The sequence below is a fragment of the Carassius gibelio genome, chromosome A22, assembly GCF_023724105.1.
Source record: "Carassius gibelio isolate Cgi1373 ecotype wild population from Czech Republic chromosome A22, carGib1.2-hapl.c, whole genome shotgun sequence".
In the NCBI taxonomy this organism is placed as follows: domain Eukaryota; kingdom Metazoa; phylum Chordata; class Actinopteri; order Cypriniformes; family Cyprinidae; genus Carassius; species Carassius gibelio.
The window spans coordinates 13,416,730-13,441,868 of NC_068392.1; the positions used below are offsets into that span (position 1 = coordinate 13,416,730).

The following is a 25,139-nucleotide window of genomic DNA, read 5'->3' on the forward strand; positions in this document are numbered from 1 at the left end:
ATTAAAATAATTTGTTCAATATAATTAATAATCCCATATTAAATCAATTAATTTTACATAAATTCAAGATAATTAGTAGTGTTAATTATTATAAATTATTGAAGTTCTAACAATTGAATATAATTAGTAAAAAATTATGTATTTTTTTTTTTTAATTGATTATAATAATTTGATTAATATGAGCATAATCAAGCCACAGGAAGTGTAGTAAAAACAATGTAGCCAGTTTTTATTATTTTATATTATTATACTATTTATTAGAATTTTGATTTAGCTTTTATTTTAATATTTTCAGTATCATTTTAATTCACATTAGGTTAATTTTAATTCGTTTTTGGTTTTATCGGTTTCATTTACTTTTTAGTTGTTATATTTCTTTATTTATTTTTCCGTTGAATTTTATTACCTTTAGTACTTTTAGTATGTATCTCAAAGTTAAATTGAGTTAACGAAAAGTTTTTAATCTAATATTTGTGTTCTGTTTTATTTCAGAATTATTCAAGTTAATGAAATTGAAGTTTGTTCTAAGTCTAAACTAAGTGAATAAAGTTTATTTACATATAAATGAAGTTGTATTTTGAGTACATGGATAAAATTCTAAGTTCTAATTATTTTCTCTTAGTAATTATAAATATCATCACATTACTTATTTATTTTCTCCGGAATTTCATTGTTTGGAAATCCCTCTCCAGATAACTGTAATTAAACATCAGTTAGAATCCGTTTGCCTGTGATTTTATGTCATTTGTAGTATCTTTTTACTTCCTTTGAGGACAAAAAAAAGATATAAACGTGATTCTTAGCTATGGGTTTGGTAAAACCACTTGCGCAGACCTGCTCTCCCACAGGATCTTTTAGCTCCCAGTTTTGCCGCAGTTGGACACACTTGCTCTTTGGCTCAGGCTTTCTTCTGTCTCTGTCTCTGCAGTGGCTCACTGTGCTTCATCGAGGCAGATCATCTCGCACTGGAAGAACTGCACGAGGCACGACTGTCCCGTCTGCCTCCCGCTGAAGAACGCCAGCGACAAACGCAACCAGCAACGTGAGTCCCTCTTCTTCCAGCAAACACCTCCTCTGTACCTCATCACAGTACAATTCATGTGTGTACGTTAAGAAATACTACTGTGTAAATTATATCGTCTTTAGAATTTTTATTACACCTAATAACAATAATACTGATAACTCTTCTTTTTCACAAGGGAATTATGGAAATAATGTAAATGCAATATATTCCAGCTGTAATAAATTGTCATTTGATGGTAAATAACATTCATTTAAGTGTCTGTAACCATTACACTCCTCTGTTTTGATGTTAAGCGATAAAGCAGAATCAGACATGAAATCTCACGCAGATCTTGGTTTGAAATACAGAGATGTCGTCTTACAGCATCTCTTTTCTACGTTACAGCAATGCTGAGTCCCCCCAGCACTGGTCTGCAGAGCTCTGTCGGGACGGTCGGCACGGGGCAGCAGACGGCTCCTGCTCTGCCCAGCTCTACACCCATCGACCCCAGCTCCATGCAGCGGGCGTACGCTGCCCTCGGCCTCCCCTACAGCAGCCAGACCCCCGCACAGACGCAGAGCCCCGGGCAGACGCCGCCACAAATGAGATCCATCAGCACACTCGGTAAACTACTGTTTTATTGCTGGAGAATATAATATATGAATAAAACCAAAAATAAGGTCTATGTGTATGTTATATATTAAAAATAACATTTTATGAGTATTAGTTTATATATTTGTATTTATTGTTATACATTGTTTCTTTTTATATTGTTCATACAAATTATCTGAGAGTATATTATGTTTGATTTAGGGAAGATGAATTACATATTTATATATATATATATATATATATATATATATATATATATATATATATATATGTATATATATATATATATATATATATATCTGTGTGTTTTTATTTCTTATTAATAAAATGTTTACAATTATAAATATTATGTTTGTTTGTATGTGTATGTGTATGTGTATGTATATGTATGTATGTATGTATATATATATATATATATATATGTGTGTGTGTGTGTGTGTGTGTGTGTGTGTAGAGAGAGAGAGAGAGAGAGAGAGAGAGCGATAGATAGATATACAAATGTACAGAAAAATAACATTAAATCCGAGAGATTTGTATGTATTAGCAGTTCATATTATTTTATATCACTTGCTATTCAGTTATGTATATTATTATTTTTAAAGATTATAGTTTTACGTATTTTAATTGAATGTATTATTGTTTTTGTTTGTCCAGGGGGAGGTCAGATGAACTCAATCAGCGTACCGACATCAGATCAGTCTAAGCTGCTCCCTGATGGCACTGTGCCATCAACACTTAACCCTAACAAGTAAGACTCGGACACACACTGATCAATACACACTCCCAGCTCGTAATTGCCCAGAATTGTTGTCTCAATGCTGTTTGCTCACTGAATATCTCCTGGTCCTCTTCACTCAGTCAGCTGATGCTGGACGGCCCTACGGTAGGGAGCATGGGTAACCTGCCCACAGCAGCCCCTCTGTCAGCCACCGGAGTGAGGAAGGCCTGGCACGAGCACGTCACGCAGGACCTCCGCAACCACCTTGTGCACAAACTGTAAGTGAACGCTGCTCTTAAACTAGACACATATTTTATAAATGTTCAAATAAATTCAAATTGTTACACCCTAAAAACAGTAATATTGTGAAACATTATAACAGTTTAAAATAACCCTTTTCTATCGTAATATAACAATTGTAATAACAGTTGAGCTTCTTATGTTTTTTTGTTTTGGTGTGGAAACCATTTTTCCTGGAGTCTTTCATAAATAGGAAGTAAAAAAACAGCATTAAATAAAATGAAAGTGTTTTACTCTCTGTGACTGTTTAGGGTTCAGGCCATCTTCCCTACGCCAGACCCCGCCGCCCTGAAGGACCGCCGCATGGAGAACCTGGTGGCATATGCACGGAAAGTGGAAGGGGATATGTATGAGTCGGCCAATAGTAGGGTGAGCACAAACCCCCTGGGATACACCTCATCCGAAAGGCTGATGTGAAAGTGGCTTATGGATGATGTTGATATGAACACTGTCGTCTGTGCGTGTTGCACAGGATGAGTACTATCACTTTCTGGCGGAGAAGATCTATAAGATCCAGAAGGAGCTGGAGGAGAAGAGAAGATCCCGGTTACAAAAGCAGATTATCAACCAGACGCCCATGACTGCTGCGGGACAACAGCCACCGGCCCTCAACCCGCCTAACGTCATGGGACCTCGGCCACAGAGTAAGTCATTTAAAAACTAGAAGTTGTTCTGCCGTGGATTTTCTTGGAACAATTTTAGTTTCTAAAACACAATATTAACTTCTTGTTTATTGAACTGTTGTATAAAATCAATATCACCTTTGCAATTGTCCGGATTTTCAGGAAAAAAACAGCACAATTGCTTAAGTGATACTGCTAAACTGTATCATAAGATGTAAATAGAACTTAGAAGATATTATACTTACATGGGGCTATTTTTTCAAATTTGTGTGTTGAGTTTTGGGGTCTTTAACTGGATTCTAATGGGCTACATCGCTCGGTCATCAGTCGCCCGGCATCATGTTTGTCAGCAGATGCATGCAATGTAAAATGCCATACTTAATGTCTTAAAACAACAGACATAAATGCACAAAATTGACCAGTTTCTGACCCTCTTTTCAGATGGATCCGTGCCTTTGCCCAATGTGCCAAATCAGATCATCAATCGCATGCAGGCGTCTCAAGGTACTTCAGTCCCATTTGTAGCCAGTACCAGTTGGAGATGCATTTGTTTTCTGTACTCTAAACAACGTTATCGATCTTATCTGTTGTTTTTTTTCCAACAGGGTTGAATCCATTCGGTGCAATGCCCAATGTGCCGATGTCTCAGTCTCCCATGGGAACACGTGCCGCTTCTCCGATAAACCATCAACAGATCAATATGAACCAAGTCCCGACGGTCGGTCTCCATGTCTGGATCCCTCTCATTTCTGCTCTCCGGACACATATCTCACTGTATAATTCTCGTCATATTTTCACAGATGAATATGTCTCCCACACGAATGCCCCCCACACAAAGCATGCTGGGAGCTCACGGCGGGAACACGGTGGCACAGACGGCCAACCAGACACAGTTCACGGCTCAACCTCAGTTCCCCGCCAACACCAACGCTATGAATGTCAACATGGGCCAGCCCAACACGCAGGCGGCCGTTTCACAGGTGCACACATGCACTCACGTCCTAGAGTGATCTCGTTCTGCACGACCACGTCCCTACTAAACTTTTTTTTGTCCCTGCTTGTGTGCGTGCGATCTCTCCTTCCCCAGCAGCAGCCGAACGCTAACCTCTCCCTGAATGCACTTGGCCCCTTGGGCCCTCCACTAAGCTGCCCCACGCCCCCTCAGGCTCCACTCCGCGCCACGCCGCCCCCCAACGCCACCACCAGCACCACTAACCTGCCAGCAGCACTGCAGCCCAGTCAGGCCTCCACACCCACCCCCGCCCCTGCTCAGTGCACCCCGCCTCACGAGCTGACCCTCCCTGCCCAGCAGCACCCTGGGACACCGGTGAGACCCGCAGATCCATCCTCAGACCCAAAACCTTGTGAGCTTCCTACATAGGTAGCATCTTCACTAGAATGAAACCTCATAATTGACTGATTGTGAGGTGGTCGGGAGTTGGGTGCCATTGCACTTCCCAACAAGGAGCTTGGATTGCACAGTTTCGGGCAGTTTAGAATCCAGTCATATATAGATCAGTGCTGCTAACGCGTTTTCATTTCTTCTTCTCTGCTCTAAACGGGTTGTTTGTGGCAACACGGCACAACTTCCTGTGTTTTCAATTTATTCTGAGCAGCAAAGAAGAACCTTGCAGTGATTAGGCAAAGCTAGTGGTCATAACTTGGTCTTGAAAAAGGTATCGGATCTATATATGGGTTCATGTACTCGCCGATGCCAGAATTTGTTGTGGTATCGGTGATATTTCCGATACTAGTATCGGAATCGGAACAACTCTAATATATACACACACACATAATTACTAAATAGAATATTTTTATTTAGTAATAAAATATTTGTTATTTTATATTAAATTATATATCGCAAAAAATATTACTACTATTAAATGATAATATTATTAATATGCTACTACTAAATAATAATATTAATCAAAATGTTTAATATTACTATTTTCGTGAGCTTCTTGCATATGAACACTGTGCCATGCTTCATTCTGAAAACCTCAGCTCATTTATTTAATTAAATCGCAGCCTTTGCGATTTAATAACTCCGCTAAGCCATGAGGTGATTTTGTTTTTATATTTATTAATCATGCAGACCTAACAGAAACTGTTCGAAAATAGCACGTTGCCAAGCTATTATCACAGTTCTACACTAAACACAAACCTATATAGAATGCTCAAGTATTAGAATTTATTTTATTTATTTATTTTTCTTCAAAATAGTATTAAGAGTCATATTTGGTCAAATCGCCATGCATTCTTGGATTGCATTCTTCTCAAAGGATATGTGAACCGCTGCCTGATATCAGCCTAAACGTGATGCGTTAAAGCCCAGACACACCAGACAGAACTAGTGGCACCCAAAGCTGACTGTGTCGTCACCTCGCACCTCCTGCATCTGGGCCAAAAGTCTGCACTTGAACGCAATGCAAAGACTGCATAAATAACTCTCCATACCAGAAGGTGTCAGTATTCATTAATTGTAATTCATTGTATTCCTCCTGGAAAACTTGAAACGCTAGGACTGCCGATATACAAACCATAAAATGAAGCAAAGAGAGTACTGTTTTGTTGCGTTTTTTCTTTTCTTTTTCTCAGTACACTCGCTCGCCAAACTTAACAGCCAATCAATCAGTGATCCCTCTTACAAAATACAGTCCGGGTCTCACATTGGCCGACAGCAATCCTTCAACTTTAGAATACAGCATAAGCTTGATGGCCATCATTTCAAACAGCCTCTGTGTGGAAAGTGCTCCTTTGACCTCAGTAGGCCGCTCATGAGGTTTTGTAACAAATATATAGTGATGTCATCTTTCCAACACAGTGCCATAAATTGCTCAGCTTGAAGACAAAATTCAAATAATATTTATTTCAAGGCAGTGACTCTGATGCTTTGTCTTTCAGAGCGGTGAAAACCGTGTGCCCACTCCAGCATCGGCAGCCAGCGCCGAGCTGCACTCCCAGCATGCCGTGTCTGAAGTACCGCCCAGCAACACTAAAACAGAAGAGCAAGAATACGACACGTGCATCAAAACAGAGCCCAAGATGAAGGTGTGTCTTGTGTATATGTTTGAAGAAATCAGCAGATTAGAATAAAGTCTTTCCAACCCAGATTTCATTTCAGTTTTAGATTTTCATGATTGTTGTGCCTTTGCTAGACGGAGGACGACACGGGCTCCCTATTGGTCAAAAAGGAGGAGCCGGAGGGGTCGGAGGCTAAGCAGGAGCCAATGGAGACCGAGGACAAAAAGACAGACTTGAAGACAGAGACTAAAGAAGAAGATGAAAGCAAGACGAACGGCACAGCGTCCTCTTCACCATCTCAGTCTCGCAGGAAAAGTATGAACTGATATTTCTATAGTCTTTTTATTTCTGGTGCTTTCTTTAATCGTACATGTGTCCCCGTCTCTCCTCTCAGTCTTTAAGCCAGAAGAGTTGCGGCAGGCATTGATGCCCACCCTGGAGTCTCTGTACAGGCAAGATCCAGAGTCTCTGCCCTTCCGGCAGCCGGTGGACCCCATGCTTCTTGGCATCCCTGTGAGTCTCACATACACATATGCACGTGTCTTCACTGAATGATATATGAAGTACACATTTGACTGAACTATGTTTGCTTTCGTGCTTTCAGGACTACTTTGATATCGTGAAGAACCCCATAGACCTGTCGACGATCAAGCGCAAGCTGGACACGGGTCAGTATCAGGAGCCGTGGCAGTATGTAGATGACGTGTGGCTGATGTTCAACAACGCCTGGTTGTACAACAGGAAGACGTCGCGCGTGTACAAGTACTGCTCCAAACTGGCCGAGGTGTTCGAGCTGGAGATCGACCCCGTCATGCAGAGCCTCGGCTACTGCTGCGGGAGGAAGGTGAGGGGAACTGACATTTAGGCCGACATTAGTTTTGAACCGCCGGTATTTCGATGCTAGCTGGTCGACTGCACAGAAACTGGAGGTAAACAGACTTTTCCGGTCATGTGTCTGAACTCTCTCTTCTCCTTTCCTCCCACAGTACGAGTTTTCTCCTCAGACACTGTGCTGTTACGGCAAGCAGCTATGTACAATTCCCCGAGACGGCACTTATTACAGCTATCAGAACAGGTGAGATGAGACACGTGCCCTTTTTTAGGTAGATCTCATGAAGTCGACAGCCTTAGAAAACGTTTAGGAGGACACTGGAGTTGAAGCAGACATGCTCTCTCTCCTGTGGTGTAGTTCGTTCAGTCGTGTGGTGTTTTTGGACACACATTTTGTTAGATCAGACGATAAACCTCCTCGTGTGCCGGTGTTTCCGCTAACATAGTTTACTCTCAGGCCTGTTCATATGTATTTTCTAAACGTATTACAATCCTCTCCCCCTATTTCTGTCTTCATGGATACACTGCTTGAAGTCTCCAGCCAGCCCTCATTTATTGGCAGTTGTAATATTTGCACTGGCACATTGATTCGTTTTTGTTGTTGTGAATTGCCTGCTTATTCATAGCAGGCTCCCTTGTGCCCCCTGCAGCACAGAGCACGTCACTGCAGAACCTCCAAATAAGATGATTGGCTCACAGACACAGCCGCTCTTGCTTATATAGTAACATCCATTTGGAACAGATTTGGAGAAATTTAGTCCTGCAGTGAATGGGTGCCGTCAGAATGAGTGTTAGGACAGCTGATAAAAACAATAATCCACACCACTCCAGTCCATCAATTTACATCTTGTGAAGCGAAAAGCTGCATCTTTGTAAGTAACCAATCAATCATTAAGGTGTTTTAAACTTCAAACCTGTTGTTTCTGGCTAAAACCGGGAGTCATTTGTTCATAATATTGCTTTCTCCTGTGAAAGAGTCATTTTGTCTAAATCAGGAGAGAAATATGCACAGATCAAACACAGTTTAAGTCAAATATTTTGATGTGAGAGGACAACAGGGGATAAACTTCTTCACAGAAGGAACTCATATTTTGGCCAGAAATTAGTTTAAAGTTAAAATGGCTTAATGTTGGATTAATTGATGGTCTGGAGTGGTGTGGATTATTGTGATGTTTTTATCAGCTGTTTGGACTCTCATTCTGACGGCACCCATTCACCGCAATAGATGCATTGGTGAGCGAGTGCTGTAATGCTACATTTCTACAAATCAGTGCAAACTCGTCTACTTCTTGGATGGCCTGAAGATGAGTAAATGTTCAGCAAATTTTCCTTTCCCTCTTAACCCTTGGAAGCCATTCACATTCCGTTCACACTGATTACAGCATCGGAAGATTTGAAGGGAATGATCATCAAACAATTTTGTACATATTCTGTTTGGATTAATGAATTAAAAAGTCACTCTTGTGCGCCTCTGTATATCTTGAAGTGAACTGTTGTGTTTTGTGACTATACAGGTATCATTTCTGCGAGAAGTGCTTCAATGAGATTCAGGGAGACAATGTGACGCTAGGAGATGATCCTGCTCAGCCCCAGACGTAAGTGATCGTTCACCTTCTCTTTTTGTGATCATATTCAAGCTCGGTTGTGGAGGTTTTATCATCGAAATCAGTCCGAATGATTCATTTTCTTCATTCCATAATGAACCGAATTGTTTGAAATGTTCAACAAATTGTACTTTGTATGCAGCATGATCTCTAAAGACCAGTTCGAAAGGAAGAAGAATGACACGTTAGATCCTGAGCCGTAAGTAAACGCTTCACTTAATTTCCCAGAATTCCATGAGGCGACTATCAATGCACTAGTAGCACATGCTCTAATAGTTGTGCTATACTAATCATTATTGGCTCATACATTTGTCCGCTGTTACACTGCATGGCTTCTGCTCACTGGTGCCCCCTGCTGTCAGCAACATAGGGCATAGACACTCCCCCCACTAATCAATTGATTATGATTGCACCCCCCTATAATCAGTTCTCCTCCTCTCAGGTTTGTTGAATGTAAAGATTGCGGGCGGAAGATGCATCAGATATGTGTCCTGCATTATGAGGCTATCTGGCCTTTAGGGTGAGTTTGTAAACACCTCAGAGTGAACCGAGTTGCTCTGATATCGATTATGGATGCGTTGCGGGAAGCCGACACTAATGAGCATTTCTCTCTGCAGTTTTATCTGTGATAACTGTTTGAAAAAGAGCGGGAAGACGAGAAAAGAGAACAAGTTTTCGGCTAAAAGTAAGTAATAGGATTGTTCATGTGATGCATCAATGCTGAATGGACGTTTACTTCGTTCATTTACTCTCATGTCGTTCCAAACCTGTAAGATGTTTGTTTATCTTTGGAACACAAATGGATGTATTTTAAATGGAACCCAGGAGATTTTCTCTCTCCGCTAAAAGTCCATGCAACCAAAGATATATATAATTTTATTTTTTTTAATATATTTAAGAAATGTGAACTAATTTGACAATGGATTAAAAAAATACATGCATAAAATAAACATACTTGTAAAGTATTTTTCACAAATAAAATAATATCTATTAAAAATATAATTAAAAAGGAAGTAAACTATAACCAAAAAGTGCACTTCGTATTCTTGGAAGTTTGTGTGCATTGGGAATCTTTATTTACATACAGCACACAGAGAAAATTACATTAATATGACAGTGGACAAATGCATAAAGCGCACCATAATTTCAAATCACGAGTTTAAAGCATTCAGTTCACACAGTTCAACCGTCACACAGAGAACACGCGATCATTCTGGATAAAAATGCACACTTTACAAGATCTCAAAGCTGGATTCCACCAAGTCTGCAAGGTTTGTGAAATCAAATGTTCATTAATCATTCAAAGATTTATTTAAATTATATAAATGCATATTTGCTTAATGCTGATGGCAAACGAGAAAGTATTTTTCTATTACTGATAACATAAAAGAAATCGTTATAATACTTTTTGTATACAGTAATTCCTTAGTTTAACCGTTCTATCAGATTATTAGACAGAACGGTTTACAACGACAGCGAACAAGGAGAATGTGAGCACTGTGTGCTCAGGCGCTGTCAAAATAAAAGTCCCACCTCGGAACACATCAGCCAAGCAGAAAAAAATATTTTGCCAATGCCGATATTTGAAAAATGCCAAATATCGGCCGATATACCGGCCTTTGCGATATATCACCTTTTTGATATATCAGTTGACCACTAATCAACGTGCATACATAGAGCTCAAACATGCTTGCATCTGTTTACCATTCTTATTGGTGAAATCTCTCAAGCTTTCAGTAAAAATATCAGGTTTAATTTAAACCTGTCTTAACAAGTGTTTTTGGGCTAAATGCTGTTGTCTTCGATCCAGGGTTGCAGACGACACGGTTAGGCACGTACATCGAGGATCGAGTGAACAAGTACTTGAAGAGGCAGAACCATCCAGAAGCTGGAGAGGTGTTCGTGCGAGTTGTAGCCAGTTCAGACAAAACGGTGGAGGTCAAACCTGGCATGAAGGCCAGGTAAACTTAAACTCAATCCTTACCTTTTATTTTCAGAGTTTCACCCATTTCTGTATTGGTTCATCTAACAAAACATTGATGCTATAGTGGTGTGTTAGTGTATGTTCTTTGAAGAGGTAAAGGTGGGTTTCATCCCCTGCTTCATTTCAGGTTTGTGGACACAGGAGAAATGCCTGAGAGCTTCCCCTACAGAACCAAAGCACTTTTTGCCTTTGAGGAAATTGACGGAGTGGACATGTGTTTCTTTGGCATGCACGTGCAAGAGTATGGCTCTGAATGCCCTTTCCCTAACACCAGGTGAACTCTAACACAAGTTCATTAGAGAAAAAACAGACATATACTGCAACACAATATTGTAATGCTTTATCATGCAATAAAGGTAAAAGTCTCTTTGTCTTTTTTGTACCTATTTAGACGGGTATATGTATCGTACCTTGATAGTATTCACTTCTTCAGACCTCGAGTGCTGAGAACAGCAGTCTATCATGAAATCCTCATCGGCTATTTGGAATACGTCAAGAAGCTTGGGTAGGTTTCATCATATAAATCTTCCTCGAGTCTGCAAATACAGTTCCCTTTCAATTCCCTGAACTTTAAACGTTTTGAACGCCGCAGATACGTTACGGCACACATCTGGGCATGTCCACCTAGTGAAGGTGATGACTATATCTTCCACTGTCACCCTGCCGACCAGAAAATCCCAAAACCCAAGCGTCTGCAGGAGTGGTACCGCAAAATGCTGGACAAGGCCTTTGCTGAGCGGATACTGCATGACTACAAGGTATAGCAAGGACCATGTGATCTTTCAAAAACCTTAATTTTGTTGAAATGGAATGATTCACAAAAGTACACAGTTATATGGTATAAATACGATGCGTTTTTGTTTAATAGGACATCTTTAAGCAAGCCACCGAGGACCGTTTGACGAGTGCAAACGAACTCCCGTATTTTGAGGGTGATTTTTGGCCCAATGTGTTGGAGGAGAGCATCAAGGAGTTGCAGCAAGAGGAAGAGGAGAGGAAAAAAGAAGAAAACACAGCAGCTTGTGAAACTCCAGAGGTGAATGAGAGAAGCCTTGTGTCTTTTTTAAAATTTTCGGATACTCTTCATAAGGTTAATTTTCTTTGATAATCTGTAGATGAATTTCTTTTATCTCTTTTATAAACTCCAAACATCCGTTATAGACACTTGTTATTCTTTCTAACAGGGCACGCCAGGGGACAGCAAGAACGCAAAGAAGAAGAACAACAAGAAAACAAATAAGAATAAAAGCAGTGTGAGCCGAGCTAATAAAAAGAAACCCGGGATGCCGAATGTAGCCAATGATCTTTCTCAGAAACTCTACGCCACAATGGAGAAACACAAAGAGGTCTCCCACAAGTTCTTCATCTGATCATTTACTTGCTCTCCAAGACATGAGTCACGTACATTGTTTAACTTGGAAGTTTTTACACTATTTCACATGTCACCTTTTGATATATTTACATTTAAGCCAAATGTTTTTTCTCTGGAAAGGTCTTAAGAAACCTCTTACCTTGTCCTACTTGTTCTCCCAGGTGTTTTTTGTAATCCATCTGCACTCTGGGCCTATAGTCAATTCATTACTACCTATCGTTGACCCTGATCCCCTTCTGAACTGTGACCTAATGGACGGAAGGGACGCCTTCTTGACGTTAGCGCGGGATAAGCACTGGGAGTTCAGCTCTTTGCGGCGCTGCAAGTGGAGCACTATGTGCATGCTAGTGGAATTGCACAACCAGGGCCAGGACCGCTTTGTCTACACTTGCAACGAATGTAAACACCATGTCGAAACACGCTGGCACTGTACGGTCTGCGAGGTAAGATACAGAGGCTCCTGTAACAGGCTACAGCTCTCCTTTATCATCAGTAGTGGATGGGTGTTTCTGGGTTTGTTTTGATTTGAGCGCATTAGAAAAGAAAACCTTTGGGATTTTGAAACTTGGGGAGCCATGGGATCTTTTAGTAACATCTATTCTACTAGTAGTGTAACGCATCTTCCACATGTTTTGTCCAATTGTTGTTGATGCATTGTAATAATTTCTTGTCTTTCCACTTTTGATTTTCCTTTCAATTCTTGGTTAATCACTGTGCCCTCATCTTTCTGCAGGACTTTGACCTGTGCATTAGTTGCTACAACACTAAGGGCCATGAGCACCAGATGGTTAAGTGGGGTCTTGGTCTGGACGATGACAACAACAGCCAAAGTGGCGAGGCCTCCAAGAGTCCTCAGGAGAGTCGGCGTCTAAGCATCCAGCGTTGCATCCAGTCTCTGGTGCATGCCTGCCAGTGCCGCAATGCCAACTGCTCTCTGCCATCTTGCCAGAAGATGAAGCGTGTGGTCCAGCATACCAAGGGCTGCAAACGCAAGACAAACGGTGGCTGTCCGGTGTGCAAGCAGCTCATTGCTCTCTGCTGCTATCATGCCAAGCACTGTCAAGAGAACAAGTGCCCTGTGCCCTTCTGCCTCAATATCAAGCACAAACTGCGTCAGCAGCAGCTGCAGCACAGGGTCCAGCAGGCGCAGATGATGCGGAGACGCATGGCTACAATGCAGGGCCGAGCCATGCCTCAGAGCCTACCATCACCGCCTGCATCAACAGCCCCCAGCACGCCCACCTCGCATCAGCAACCCAACACCCCTCAAACACCACAACCGCTGTCCAACCAACCAACAACTCCCAATGCGGGCGTCATGTCCCCAGCCTATCCCAATGCTCCCCGCAATGGACAACCCCCTCCACAAGCTTCACAGGGCAAACCCGGCCCACAAGCTTCCCCACTTCACCAGCAGCAGTCTCCGCTCCCGCAACCACCTCCTCAGCAGCAGCCACCACAACAACAGCCTCCTCAACAGCCTCCGCCTATGGCGGTCAAAATGGCACGGCACATAGAAATGGTTGCGCAAGCTCAACACCAACAGAACTATCGCATGACCATGAATGGCCTTCCCATGAACCACCAGCAGCCACGCATGCCAGGCCCAATGCAGCAATCCATGCAACATGTTGGGCCACGCGGACAACAGGTCATGCCACCAATGCCACAAGGACAGTGGACTGGAGGCCCTCAGCAAGGCATGCAAGCGGCTCAGCAGCAGGTTGCTCCACAACAGACCGCACCGGGCGCCCCACAGACCATGCCTATGCAGAGACCGACAATGTCCCAGCAGGCTGCACAGCCACGTATGATGGTGCCCACACAGGGCCCACGACCGCAAACACCCCAGAGACCTGGAGCCATTGCCCCCAATGCCTTGCAAGACCTGCTACTCACCCTCAAGTCGCCCAGCTCGCCCCAACAACAGCAGCAGGTGTTGAACATCCTCAAATCGAACCCGCAACTCATGGCTGCCTTCATCAAACAGAGGACCGCAAAATACCACGCCAACCAGCCGCAGCAGCAACAAGTGCAACAGGGCATGCATGCAGCGCAGCCAGCGATGCAGAACCTGGCAGCCATGCAGGCAGTGCCACGACCTGGCTTGGCGCCGCAGCAGCAACCCCAACAGCCCGCGCCACAAGGCATGGCAGCTCTTGGATCCCAGAGTCAGCTCATGAACCCTGCACACGCCAACAACCCACAGCTCCAGGAGCTGTACCGCCGTCAGCTTTTGCGGCGGCAGCAACAACAGCAGCAACAACAGCAGCAGCAGGGAGTGATGCCGCAGGCACATGGCCAGTTCCCGCAGACACAAGGCACTGCTACCAACTACACGCAACTCCGGATGCAGCAGCAGCAACAGTTGGCCATGCAGGGAACAGGTGGACCCATGGGCCAGCTGCCCCCTATGGCCCAGATGGGGCAGGGTGGGATGGGAATGGACGGCACATCCAACCTCCTCCACCAACGCATGCTCCAGCAGCAGCAGCTTCCACAACAACAGGTCGTCCTCAAGCCTCCAATGGGCTCACCAGCGCAACCAAGTCCAATGAGCCCGCAAACTCACCTGCTTTCCGGACAGCAGCAAGGCACACACCTTCCCGGCCAAACCATGGCTAATGCACTCAGTAATCAGGTGTGCTCACCAGCCCCTGTACAGTCGCCCAGACCTCCGTCACAGCAACCTCCTCCACATTCCAGTCCTTCCCCGCAGGTTCAGCCACAGCCATCGCCACAGCACGCACCGCCCCACACAGGTTCACCACACCCTGGTCTTACGACACCCATGACTGGCTCCTTGGAGCTTGCGCACCTGGGCACACCTGAGCAGAGTGCCATGCTCCCGCAACTCAATACGCCCAACCGCGGAGGGCTGCCCAGTGACTTAGGCATGGTGGGAGACACAACAGGAGACACGCTGGAGAAATTTGTGGAGGGATTGTAGCGTTTACTGGGAGACTCCACCCACCACAGTCTCCCCGTTCCTCTTTTTTGTGGCTCTCTTGGTTTTCTCTAATATTTTCAATTTTTTTGTACTGACATGTAAAGTTTAAGAAATGTATGAAAAAAAAAAAAGTCTAAAAGGAATTGGGGAACGTTGATGTTGCCTAAAAACATATGACTGATTTCTTCCTTTTAAGAGGGATTTGAAAGACTGTTGTTTAAAAGAAATATAAATCACAAAGAATATATTTTTTTGTTCAGTTTAGACCTTTGTGTGGTCAATGTTTTGTTTTAAATTGTCGTTTGGTTTTGTTTGGGGGAGGACAGTCTGGTTTCATGCATTTTCTTTTTTTTAAGAAAATAACGAAACTTCATTATATTATTCATACCTTTTTGTTTTATACCTTATCTAACTTTGCAGCATTTCTGTGTTGGAAGGCTGTGAGATTGTATTCTATTGTCGTACCATTTTTTCAGACATGCATTCTGAGGCGTTTCCTCCTTTTCTCATTGTGAAGTTTGTATGTATGAGGAGAACTATTTGTTTGTATCGATAGGAACTGTGCATACGCATGTATGCAGACAAACAAGCATCACTCAGACAATACATCACCGACCCGAAGAAGACACGTACACATTTACAACATCTCACTGGCCTGGATCCAGAGGTTCTGTCTTGCAGATGTAGAATATTGTTGCTTTTTACAGATATATAAATATAAAGAGACAAAGAGGGAGAGAGGAGGGCCCCCTAAGCTGAGTGGGCGATCACTGGTTGACTGCTAGATGGAAACACAGAATGGATTCTGCTATTGACCCTCATTTCTCACACAAACTTGAACGGGCTCTACTTTTTCCCTTTATGTAAATCATGCGAGTTATTAAGCAAAATACTATAAATATAAGGATGAAAGAATGGAATCACTGTATAAACCGGTTGAAAAAAAAAAAACTTATTTCTTACTTCTATACCATATTGTTAAATAAACTGTGTGCAACAGATCAAACTCGTGTGTCTTTAATGTTATTTATATAGTATATTAAAGCTACTTTGCAGTCGCGTTCTTCGACTTATTTTACTTTTACTAACAGAAGAATGCTAAATGTAATAAATACTTAAATTAAACTACTAGTTATTGGCAATCCTAAGTGTATTTTGCTATCTTTTTTGCAATTTCATCATTTCGTAAGGTCAGTTACGTGACGCGGCGACGTCAGCGCGTGCTTGACGTCACCGGAAGTAGACGGCGGCGGTTGCGATACAGTATTTTGAACAACAGTATCCGCCACTGCAGCACATTTGATAAGAAACCTGTCGTTTTACAATATTACATAATCTGTTTAAAATATTTATAGAATGAACTGAGTCTTACCAACGGTATGTATTCAAGTCGTTATGAAATAAATCGCAATAAGGTACGTTAACCGATGTAATAGGTCCGAATAGTGGCAGAGTGAAATGTAAACAAAGGTAACGTAAATGTGATGTGTGTCCTAACATGCAACGCTTCCTTGGTATTTATACAATGCGTATGAACATATAAACTTTTTATCCAAAAATATAAACATTTCAAATGACGTTAAATGATATGGATCCGTATAACAGCGGACACATGTGACAGATCCATAGACTGTATAAAAACAGGACGGATCATGTGTGTGTTCGGCTCATCATGAACGACTCGGACCAGGACTTCACAGACCTCTGCTCTCGTCTCCTCAAAAGAGTGAGGAAGAGAGGAGCAGGAGCAGGAGCATCTGGAGATGAAAAGAGATCAGCAGTCAAGGGTGAGGAGCCATCCTCCTCCTCTTCCCAGAGAAACCCCCCAAAGAGGAGAAAGGGGACTAAGGATGCTGCTCAAACTGAAACTAAGAGTCAGATCAGTGGCAGGACTCGGGCTGAAGAGTCTGGAGATGTGTCCCAGCGCGCTCCTGAAGGGTCTGGCACAGGGTCAGTCACAGAAGCAGTGATCCAGAGGATGCAGCGGTTTAAGAGAGCCAGTCCAGAGAGACTCCTGCATGCAGAGACCAACCAACCCTCAAGCACAGAGTCTGATGGAAACCATCCCTCCACTGTCAGGATCCAGCACACAGGTGTGGTGTCCAGCAGTCTCTCAACTTTCATTAACACAATCTCACTGTGCCACATTATATAATGTAGTGCAGCCCAGAATTAATTTTGGCATCATTTACTTACCCTCATGTTCTTTGACAAACCTCAAACTTTTTTGGCTTTCTTTCTTCTGTTGAGCACAAAAGAAGATGTTTTGAAGAATGTTGGTAATGACACAGTTGATGGTAGCCATTGACTTTAGTATTTTATTTTTCCATACATGGAAGTCAGTGACTACCGTCAACTGTTTGGTTACCAACATTATTGAAAAATATCTTCAGAAGAAAGAAATTCATACATTTGGTTAACTATCCCTGTAAGTAAGCGTTAGTAGATTTTTAGTATGTAATTGCCCAAGCAATGATTTCATGGCCCTCCACCAAAAGTACATTTGTAAGTAATATAGTAAAAATAAATTGCAGTATATTAAATATATATATATATATGTATGTGTGTGTGTGTGTGTGTGTGTGTGTGTGTGTTTATATAAAAAAAATTTTTTTTTTATTATCATTACAACAAAATTTTTTAATGTCCAATGATAACTGTAAATGCTAAAGTATAACTCCATAAATGTATAATTATTTATTTTTATTTACATTTTTTGTTCAACCACCAACTGTGGTATATGGTTCAAATCGGTCATAAAAATAAATTGCTTTGTAATATACAAAACTAAATATCATTGTAAACCCAGTGTAGTCCTACATGTTTTTATGGCTTGAAATTTTTAATGTCGTCACTGAAAGTCATTCGTCACAAATGTGTGTTGTCTTACATTAGATACATTTTATGTTAAGCAGTTAAAATTCTAAAACATAAAAATTATAGATGTTATATTAAATTCAGAGTTTTGCTATTAGCACAATTATAAAAAATGATGTAAAAAAATATCTCGGATGAAATGTACATCTGTTTTATGGCATGTTTAATGTAATCAATGAAAGTCAAGAAGTGTGTGTGTTCTCCTTCAGAAACTGTGGGTGATGATGAAGCCCTGGCTCTTCGGCTTCAGCAGGAGTTGGATTGTGAGGCTCGGGCCGCTGGAGACGTGGAAGATGAAGCGTTGTTCTTCTGCCAGCTCTGTCAGAAAGATCTGTCAGCCATGAGCCCCCCGCTGCGCACTCAGCACATCAACAGGTGCTTCACCACCACTGTATACACTACATCATGAGGAACCCTTCATATCCCACACACACACACACATACAATTAGACTTTCACATCTGACTTCTGGCTTGTTCTCCTGCTTTGCAGATGTCTGGATGCCAGTGAGAGCAGTGCTCCTTCAGCATCCCATCATTCACACCCTAGACCACGGGTCCCAGAGTGTCCCATTTGTGGAAAGAGTTTTAAATCAGAAAAGAGCCGTTCTGTCCACTTAAAGCGTTGCTCAACCAATTTAGGTGTGAAACCTAATGATCTTCTCCAGGCTCTGAGGAGACAGGCCGCTGAGAGAGCGAGCGACAACACCACCGACCAATCGTAAGCCAGCCACTGGCCACTTTATCAACGTCTTCTCTTTAATTGAGTGCTTATATGTACATGTTCCTTCTGTTCTCTCTGCAGAAAGCTAATAGGTAGTGCTACGACAACTCAGAGGGATGGCATGCCTTTGAAAAAGAGATCCAGGAGGAAAGCCCAGAAGCTGGACGAGGACACCATGGTGGCGCTGGCTCTGTCCCGCTCTATACTCGAGCAGGAAATGGAGAAGGAGCGAGAGCTGGAGGAGGAGAGGGAGATTCTGGCTCAGCTCTCCAGTCCTCCTGGGACAGTGGCTCCTGTCTTACAGTGGAAACCTGGTGCAGGTAAACTCATCTTTTTCAGTTAAATTGCAGGTTATCACTCAGAAGTGCATCATTCCTGCTCTCTTTCAGGTAAGGGTCGCGGGAAGAGAAGGAAGGGAGCGTCTCCTGTCCACCCACCACTTCTCCTCGTTCAGGACCCTCAGACAGCACTGAACCGTCTACAGGAGCGGGTTTCATCTCTCCTGCTTCGTTCCAGACCCCCCTCTCCGCCAACACCAACCCTGTCCCCCTCCGCCCTTCCTCTTCATCCCCATGCCCCCCTCTGGGACAAAAGTGCTCTTCACGGAGGAGGACCAGATTCAGTTTCAGAGTTCTACACCTCTGAACTAAGCAAATTCATTCAGCCATGGGTTGCACCGGAGGTGAGATATTCACTTTCTTAATAAATTCACCTTGTCTTATTATGCACAATTCAACAGTGTTTATCATTTCAAAGAAAAATGTGCATATAAAAAATATACTTTTTTTTTTTTAATGCAGTAACTGTAAAAATGGGAATTTACTAAAAACATGCTACTTAAAATGAACAAATCATTTGTTCAAAAATAAATATGTAAATAAAAAAAAGTTACGTACGGTATTGTCAGGAAAATATTTTAAATGCGCTATTAATGAAATATGCTATTGTTTGTTTCATTACTTAATTTGCAATACAATAATAGCTTTAAAAATATTTAAAAATAAAGTGATTTTATTAATTAAATTGCCTTTATCTTATTAATGCATACATTTATTTATTTATTTTTCTTAACTTACACAATTTACCAGTGTGCATTATTTGGACGAAAATGTTACTAAAAATTCAAAATGAAGTACCTGTTAGTTAGATTTTATTAAAGACATAAAGTAACATGAGCTCATATAATGTAGTACAAATCATTAGTTAAGAATTTAGAAATTAATTGTTATCTTACAGGCCTATGTGGTTTCTGTAGTAGTAGCAGCCAGTAGGTCAGATTTTTACTCTCCCTCAGAAATGTGTCACATTACAGAAGTTAAAAAGTGTTGTGGTTGCTGATGCTTAATCTTTCTTTACATTATTACTTCAGTGGGAAAAGGTCAAGTCTCTTGAATTAACTCCAAACAAGAAACCTCCAGCTGTGACCTCAGAGGCTGATCCAGTCCAGGAAAAGCTTTCTGATCAGAGCCCAGCACAACACCAAACCCAACGACCTCCCACCCCTTGTTCGGGTACACCAGGCTCCCAGGCTCTGCAGGACCTGATGGAGCTCGCAGAGGAAGGCATGACCCTCACCCAGTATAGATACACAACATATACGACCGCAGAGGACAAGTCAGGTAATGCTGGTGTTCTGTCACAAAAATATATATATATTTTTTTTTTTTATTATTCTCAAGCTCACGCTGTCCCATGTTCTTTAGCTAGGGACAACGCTGTGAATGACCTTCCCTCAAGTGGATTTGTTCCAGAGGCAAATGGCAACAAGACGTCTAAGAAAACCTCAGTGAGAATTTCCTTCAGTTTTATCCACATGTACTTTACTGTCGTGATTGGCTCCATATTAGATGAATGTTCATTAGAGTTGTCTTAGAGTCCATTTTTGTGTTTTTCAGGTGTACGTTTCAAAGCTGGCATCAGATCTGAGCAGCATGGTGAACAACCCTCAACTCAGTGATGTGCAGTTACAGGTGGACAGTGGGGATGTGTTCTTCACACACTCGTTTATGCTGTACACACGATGTCCCCTGCTGGCCAATATGGTCAGTGCAGCTGCAAGCATGGACTAATAATCAAGGAGTGCAGACGAATAACCAAACTGTTACCATGTGTCTGTAGGTTCATGACTCAGGGTTTGGCGTTCAGGAGGAGGGTATGCCTGTCTCTCAGAGAGTGTTGTTGGGTAATGTGCTTGGGGAGGCAGTACTGGCCCTCCTGCAGTATCTTTACACAGCACACTGTCCTCTAACACACACTCTGCTACCCCACATACAGGAGCTGGCTGATAGGTTAGAATGATACAATTATTTCCCAATCCTACTGGATCTAAATTGATTCTAGGATAATAAATATGTGTTGTATTTCAGATTTGGTTTGGTTGAGCTGCAGCAGCAGTGTAAGGGATACTCTGGAAGTGTAGAGGAAAACCCAAGAGATGAATCTGAAGGTTTGTTTCCAGTACCTGAGCCTCATCTCGGGGACCGAGAAGACCCGAACTTGGCAGAAAGCAACTTCTTGGAGCTCCTCCAGTCAATGTGGCAGCATGGGGACAGCGAAGAAGAGGATGACTTCAAAGAAACTGCTGGAGAGGAAAGAGACCTGGAAGAGGAGCAAGAGCGAGGAGACGGAGAGAAAGAGGACCGGGTGGATGAGGAAGAGCTTGATGAGATCTATGTGTTTGCAGCGACACAAAGGAAGATGGAGACGATGTTGGAGACTGAGACCGAGGAAGAGGAGGGAGGTGCAAATACGTCCCTTGGAGATGAGAAGAAGGATGAAGGGAAGCAGAAAAAAGAGACAGAATGCCTTTTAGAGAAATCTGCCGGCAGTTGCTATAGTAACAAACAAGGTGTGGATGGGATGGAGGCTGCCATGGTAACAAGTCCAACAGAAAACCCTAAAAACCCCAATTCAGAGACTGAGAGAGTTTGTTTGGTTCCAGAGCTAGATGAAAACAGAGACTCGGATGCCAGTCTAGACAAAAGTTATGACTGTTTATTCTCCCAGTCTGTAGGGGAATACATGGAACCATCACAGACGCAAGCGTCCTGCTCTCAGAAACAATGTCACAAGCCATCAAGCACACTACAACAAAACACACCCACCTCTTTTCACCCTTCATGTGTCAATGAGGTGATTGACCTATCTATAAGCCCTCCACCGAGCTCAGGTGTGTCAGGCGAGACTTCCTTCCCCATCCCTGGAGTGTCTCCTGTTCCACATGAGGGTGAAGATACGGGTAAGTCTCCACCAAGAAGAGACAGCTCAGGACGCCAGGGAATTGAAAACCCTCCTTCCCCCCCAGAATCTCAAAGCAAGCAGGTAGAGCTCATTGTTCTCTCAGATTCTGGTGATGAAATGGATGTAGATAATGGTGACCAAAATGCTGCCACCACTACACGTGCTTTGACTCCTCCGTCTCCTTTCGAATCTTCCCCAGAACTTCCTCAGAGGACCTCGAGCTATGCTTGTGAAGTCGAAGACAACAGTTTCAAAGAATCTGGATCCCAAGGCCATGCCGGTAAACAGGTAGATGCTTCCAAGCTGATGGAGACTGATATTGAAGCAAAGTCTGACCGATCAGAGCACTGCAGCCCTGGGGTTGCGAATGAAAGTGTGTTTGATGGCTCTGCCGAGGTTTCCTGGCTGATTCCAGCCACTCCGGTACCATCCACACGCTGTAGCTCTGCCCAGACCTGCATCAGCATGCGCCGAACCCAGCTCTTCCCCAAGTCATCATCCTCTTCTTCCTCTTCCTCCGTCTCGGAGAGTTTGAAACCTTCTTCAAGCAGCAGCTGCCTAAAAGAGAAACCAGCAACCTTGTCCAAATTGCACAAATCATATCGGACTCCGTCTAAAGAACATCAGAGCATTGATACAGATCGCTCTCCAGGTTACCAGAGAGCACCTCACCATCTAAGACTATCTCAGGTTTCTTCTACAGATGTGTCTGATGGCTCCAACATTGGCATCATCATGGGACATCCAATCCAGGGTGTCCCCAAGCCCTCCAGTAGCACTCCTCTCCATTCAGACTCTTCCTTACAACGTCAGATCCCGTTTTGCTCACCCATGGTTGACGACTGTGAGGTTGGGCTTAGGAATTGTAGAGGTTCTTCTAGATCCTTCGGTAGGAAGGGGAAAGTTGACCTAGTGTCTCTACAACTGAGTTCTCCTGATAAAACGCCTGAGAAGCAGCAGAGTAGCCCTCTTCAGCAGGGATGCTCCAGTCCAGCCCCGAACTCTCCAAGATACATTCGTCCAGAAAATTTGAAAGAGAGTGGGAACGATGGGATAGAACGAATGGAATTGGGAGAGAATCCAAATCAAAGTGTTGAAGAATTGGTGGATATTGCGGTACACTCCTCCTGTGACCTGGATGATACTAGAAGAGGAGTGAGAGAAGAGAATCCAAGTCAAAGTGTTGACGAAGTGGTTGATATTGCAGGAAACTCATTTTGTGTCATGGATGAGCCTCCTATAGCGTTTGATGACTCTTGGGGTTTGGATGGAGGGGTTGGAAGCCAGAAGCCCTGCTTTAGTCTACGACTTGACAGCAGCGGAGGTACAGTCAGCCCACCAGGTCTCGAGGGTAAAGGACCAACGTCCACGTCTCCTCTTGCAACTGGAGCTTGTAACAAAACTCCTGATCCAAGTCCAGGTCCGTTTAATCACAGCCTACCTGACCCTGACATGTGGGATGATTGGGAGGAAGAGGAGGTGGCTCCCCTTCCTCTTTCTCAGAGATTGACAGCTCCGTCTGCCAAGAGAGTTGCTGAACTGAAGACTCCAGGTAAGGCGTGTCGTCCTGTGTTAATTATGCTTCACCGGAGCTCTTATTTGTTATGGCTACACAGATGTTAATTATCCATTCAGAATGGCCTTTTTGCTTTAGAAAACTTTCTTACAATCAACTTTCCCTTTCTGCACAGTTGCTAGCAGAAAGAGGAATGAAGGACCACTGGTGCCCATCACTCCCATGCCAGGCTTCTCTGATATGGACACACCAGAGCTCAAAAACAGACTCAACAGGTGAGCATAACAAGAATATAGACATTATAATGCTTAACGAATGTATTAATGCCATTGCATAGCACAATATCAAACAAAGTGGAAAACAACTGAAACTAAAATGACCTTTTCCAATGACTTTAATAGTTTACAAGTTCATTTTTAGTGCACGTATGAAGTCATTTTTTCTTTTTTATATTGTAAACTTTGTGAAATAGTTTGCTCTAATATATATATTAGACCTGACCTCACAAAGCCAAAGCAACACGTTCGATAACACAGAGATGTAAAAATGTCTATTTCCAGGTTCGGTGTGCGTCCGCTGCCCAAGAAGCTGATGGTTCGGAAGCTGAAGGAGATCCATCAATACACCCACCAGCTGCAGAGCTCAGAGTCTGAGGAGGAGGTCTCTGGACCCCGACACCCTCCCAGTGCCTCCAACTCCCAGTCTGCTCCGCTCGCATTTAAGCAGCCTACAGCGCCCCCTGCTGTCTCTCCTGTGAAACTGCCACCAAGTGAAGATGATGAACCTTTATCAGCCTCTCAAAACTCGAATACATCCTCCACTGCTGAGTCCGAGAGGTACAGCTCCTATATGGCTATAGGCCCAATTAATACTACAAAGCAAACTTCGTTCAACCATTTTCTTCTTTCCAGGTCGAACCCAGAGCTGTGTGTGTCTGAAGACGATGACTCGGACAGTGAGGGCATCACGGCGTCTCAGGCTGTTGTGCGCGAGAAGGACAAACTCCTCGCAGTTCGTCAGTTCATCCTATCCGACCCCAAACTGTACGCCCGAGTGCTGCAGTACCAGCCTCTCTCCCTGGCAGAGCTACGGTCCGGCTTGAAAGCGGCAGGCATCAGGTTAGCTGCTGCTAAACTACTAGACTTCCTGGACTCTCAGTGCATTACCTTCAGTACGGCCAAACAGGGCCAGAATGCATCTTCCCGCAGGAAGCGACGTGTGAAAACGACAACCAGCGGTGCTGCAGCCGGAAGAGGGAGGAAAAAAGCATCTAAGCCCAGTGGAGGAATAGCATGAGGGCTGAAATAAAATAATGTGGTAAAACTTCATGATTTTAAGAATAAGTTGTTAAAGGACAGTATTGGCCTTCATCTTTTCTGACACATACTCAGGGTCTTCAACCTTCCAGTGAAAGGATTTACAATAAAATGCATTTGTTTTTTATATTAGTTCCAGATTTTTTTTTCCTACAATGTTTGAAATGAATATATTGTTTTAATTTAATTTAACGTCTGGATTATGCAATTAAAAGACATTTCTTATTGTATATATCACATGTTCGTATACAAGAATTGAAAAAAAAAAAAAAAGTATTTTCATTATTGTGTGACAATAAGTATTGTTTTTCCACTTCTACTTAATTATATATATATAAAATCAATACGAAAATGAAATAAAAATGACAGAAATTAATAATAAATATAAAATATGACCCATAAATATCTTTGCTCCCAGTGACATCAGAATGAGACCAACAGTGAACA

At 42.8% G+C, this 25,139-nt stretch overlaps 2 protein-coding genes across 7 annotated transcripts in view; both read left to right on the forward strand.

Annotated features, from left to right (window-relative positions):
* The window catches only part of LOC127943076 (CREB-binding protein), a 34,696-nt gene extending 18,669 nt beyond the window's left edge, over window positions 1–16,027 (forward strand). The window contains exons 5-31 of one of the 6 annotated variants that reach the window (XM_052539210.1): window positions 929–1,042; window positions 1,409–1,627; window positions 2,270–2,363; window positions 2,474–2,611; window positions 2,885–3,002; window positions 3,106–3,277; window positions 3,698–3,760; window positions 3,862–3,974; window positions 4,057–4,236; window positions 4,344–4,583; window positions 6,161–6,307; window positions 6,415–6,595; window positions 6,675–6,793; window positions 6,885–7,124; window positions 7,267–7,355; window positions 8,626–8,706; window positions 8,858–8,914; window positions 9,158–9,235; window positions 9,333–9,400; window positions 10,526–10,676; window positions 10,827–10,973; window positions 11,091–11,204; window positions 11,292–11,457; window positions 11,568–11,789; window positions 11,884–12,045; window positions 12,233–12,514; window positions 12,805–16,027. In XM_052539210.1, coding sequence (XP_052395170.1) covers window positions 929–1,042; window positions 1,409–1,627; window positions 2,270–2,363; window positions 2,474–2,611; window positions 2,885–3,002; window positions 3,106–3,277; window positions 3,698–3,760; window positions 3,862–3,974; window positions 4,057–4,236; window positions 4,344–4,583; window positions 6,161–6,307; window positions 6,415–6,595; window positions 6,675–6,793; window positions 6,885–7,124; window positions 7,267–7,355; window positions 8,626–8,706; window positions 8,858–8,914; window positions 9,158–9,235; window positions 9,333–9,400; window positions 10,526–10,676; window positions 10,827–10,973; window positions 11,091–11,204; window positions 11,292–11,457; window positions 11,568–11,789; window positions 11,884–12,045; window positions 12,233–12,514; window positions 12,805–15,021 — 5,972 coding nt within the window. In that variant the 3' untranslated portion in view covers window positions 15,022–16,027. The remainder of the gene's footprint in view (window positions 1–928; window positions 1,043–1,408; window positions 1,628–2,269; window positions 2,364–2,473; window positions 2,612–2,884; window positions 3,003–3,105; window positions 3,278–3,697; window positions 3,761–3,861; window positions 3,975–4,056; window positions 4,237–4,343; window positions 4,584–6,160; window positions 6,308–6,414; window positions 6,596–6,674; window positions 6,794–6,884; window positions 7,125–7,266; window positions 7,356–8,625; window positions 8,707–8,857; window positions 8,915–9,157; window positions 9,236–9,332; window positions 9,401–10,525; window positions 10,677–10,826; window positions 10,974–11,090; window positions 11,205–11,291; window positions 11,458–11,567; window positions 11,790–11,883; window positions 12,046–12,232; window positions 12,515–12,804) is intronic. The other 5 variants (XM_052539212.1, XM_052539213.1, XM_052539211.1 and 2 more) reach the window with 5 other exon arrangements.
* A 201-nt stretch (window positions 16,028–16,228) lies between these two features.
* Window positions 16,229–24,819, forward strand: LOC127943077 (structure-specific endonuclease subunit SLX4). The gene is made up of 13 exons (XM_052539217.1): window positions 16,229–17,114; window positions 18,108–18,273; window positions 18,390–18,617; window positions 18,702–18,940; window positions 19,010–19,302; window positions 19,990–20,239; window positions 20,324–20,406; window positions 20,516–20,662; window positions 20,739–20,908; window positions 20,987–23,412; window positions 23,552–23,651; window positions 23,937–24,212; window positions 24,288–24,819. The coding sequence occupies exons 1-13, from the start codon at window positions 16,694–16,696 to the stop codon at window positions 24,670–24,672; spliced, it is 5,184 nt and encodes a 1,727-aa protein (XP_052395177.1). The 5' UTR covers window positions 16,229–16,693; the 3' UTR covers window positions 24,673–24,819.
* Window positions 24,820–25,139: the final 320 nt, after the last annotated feature.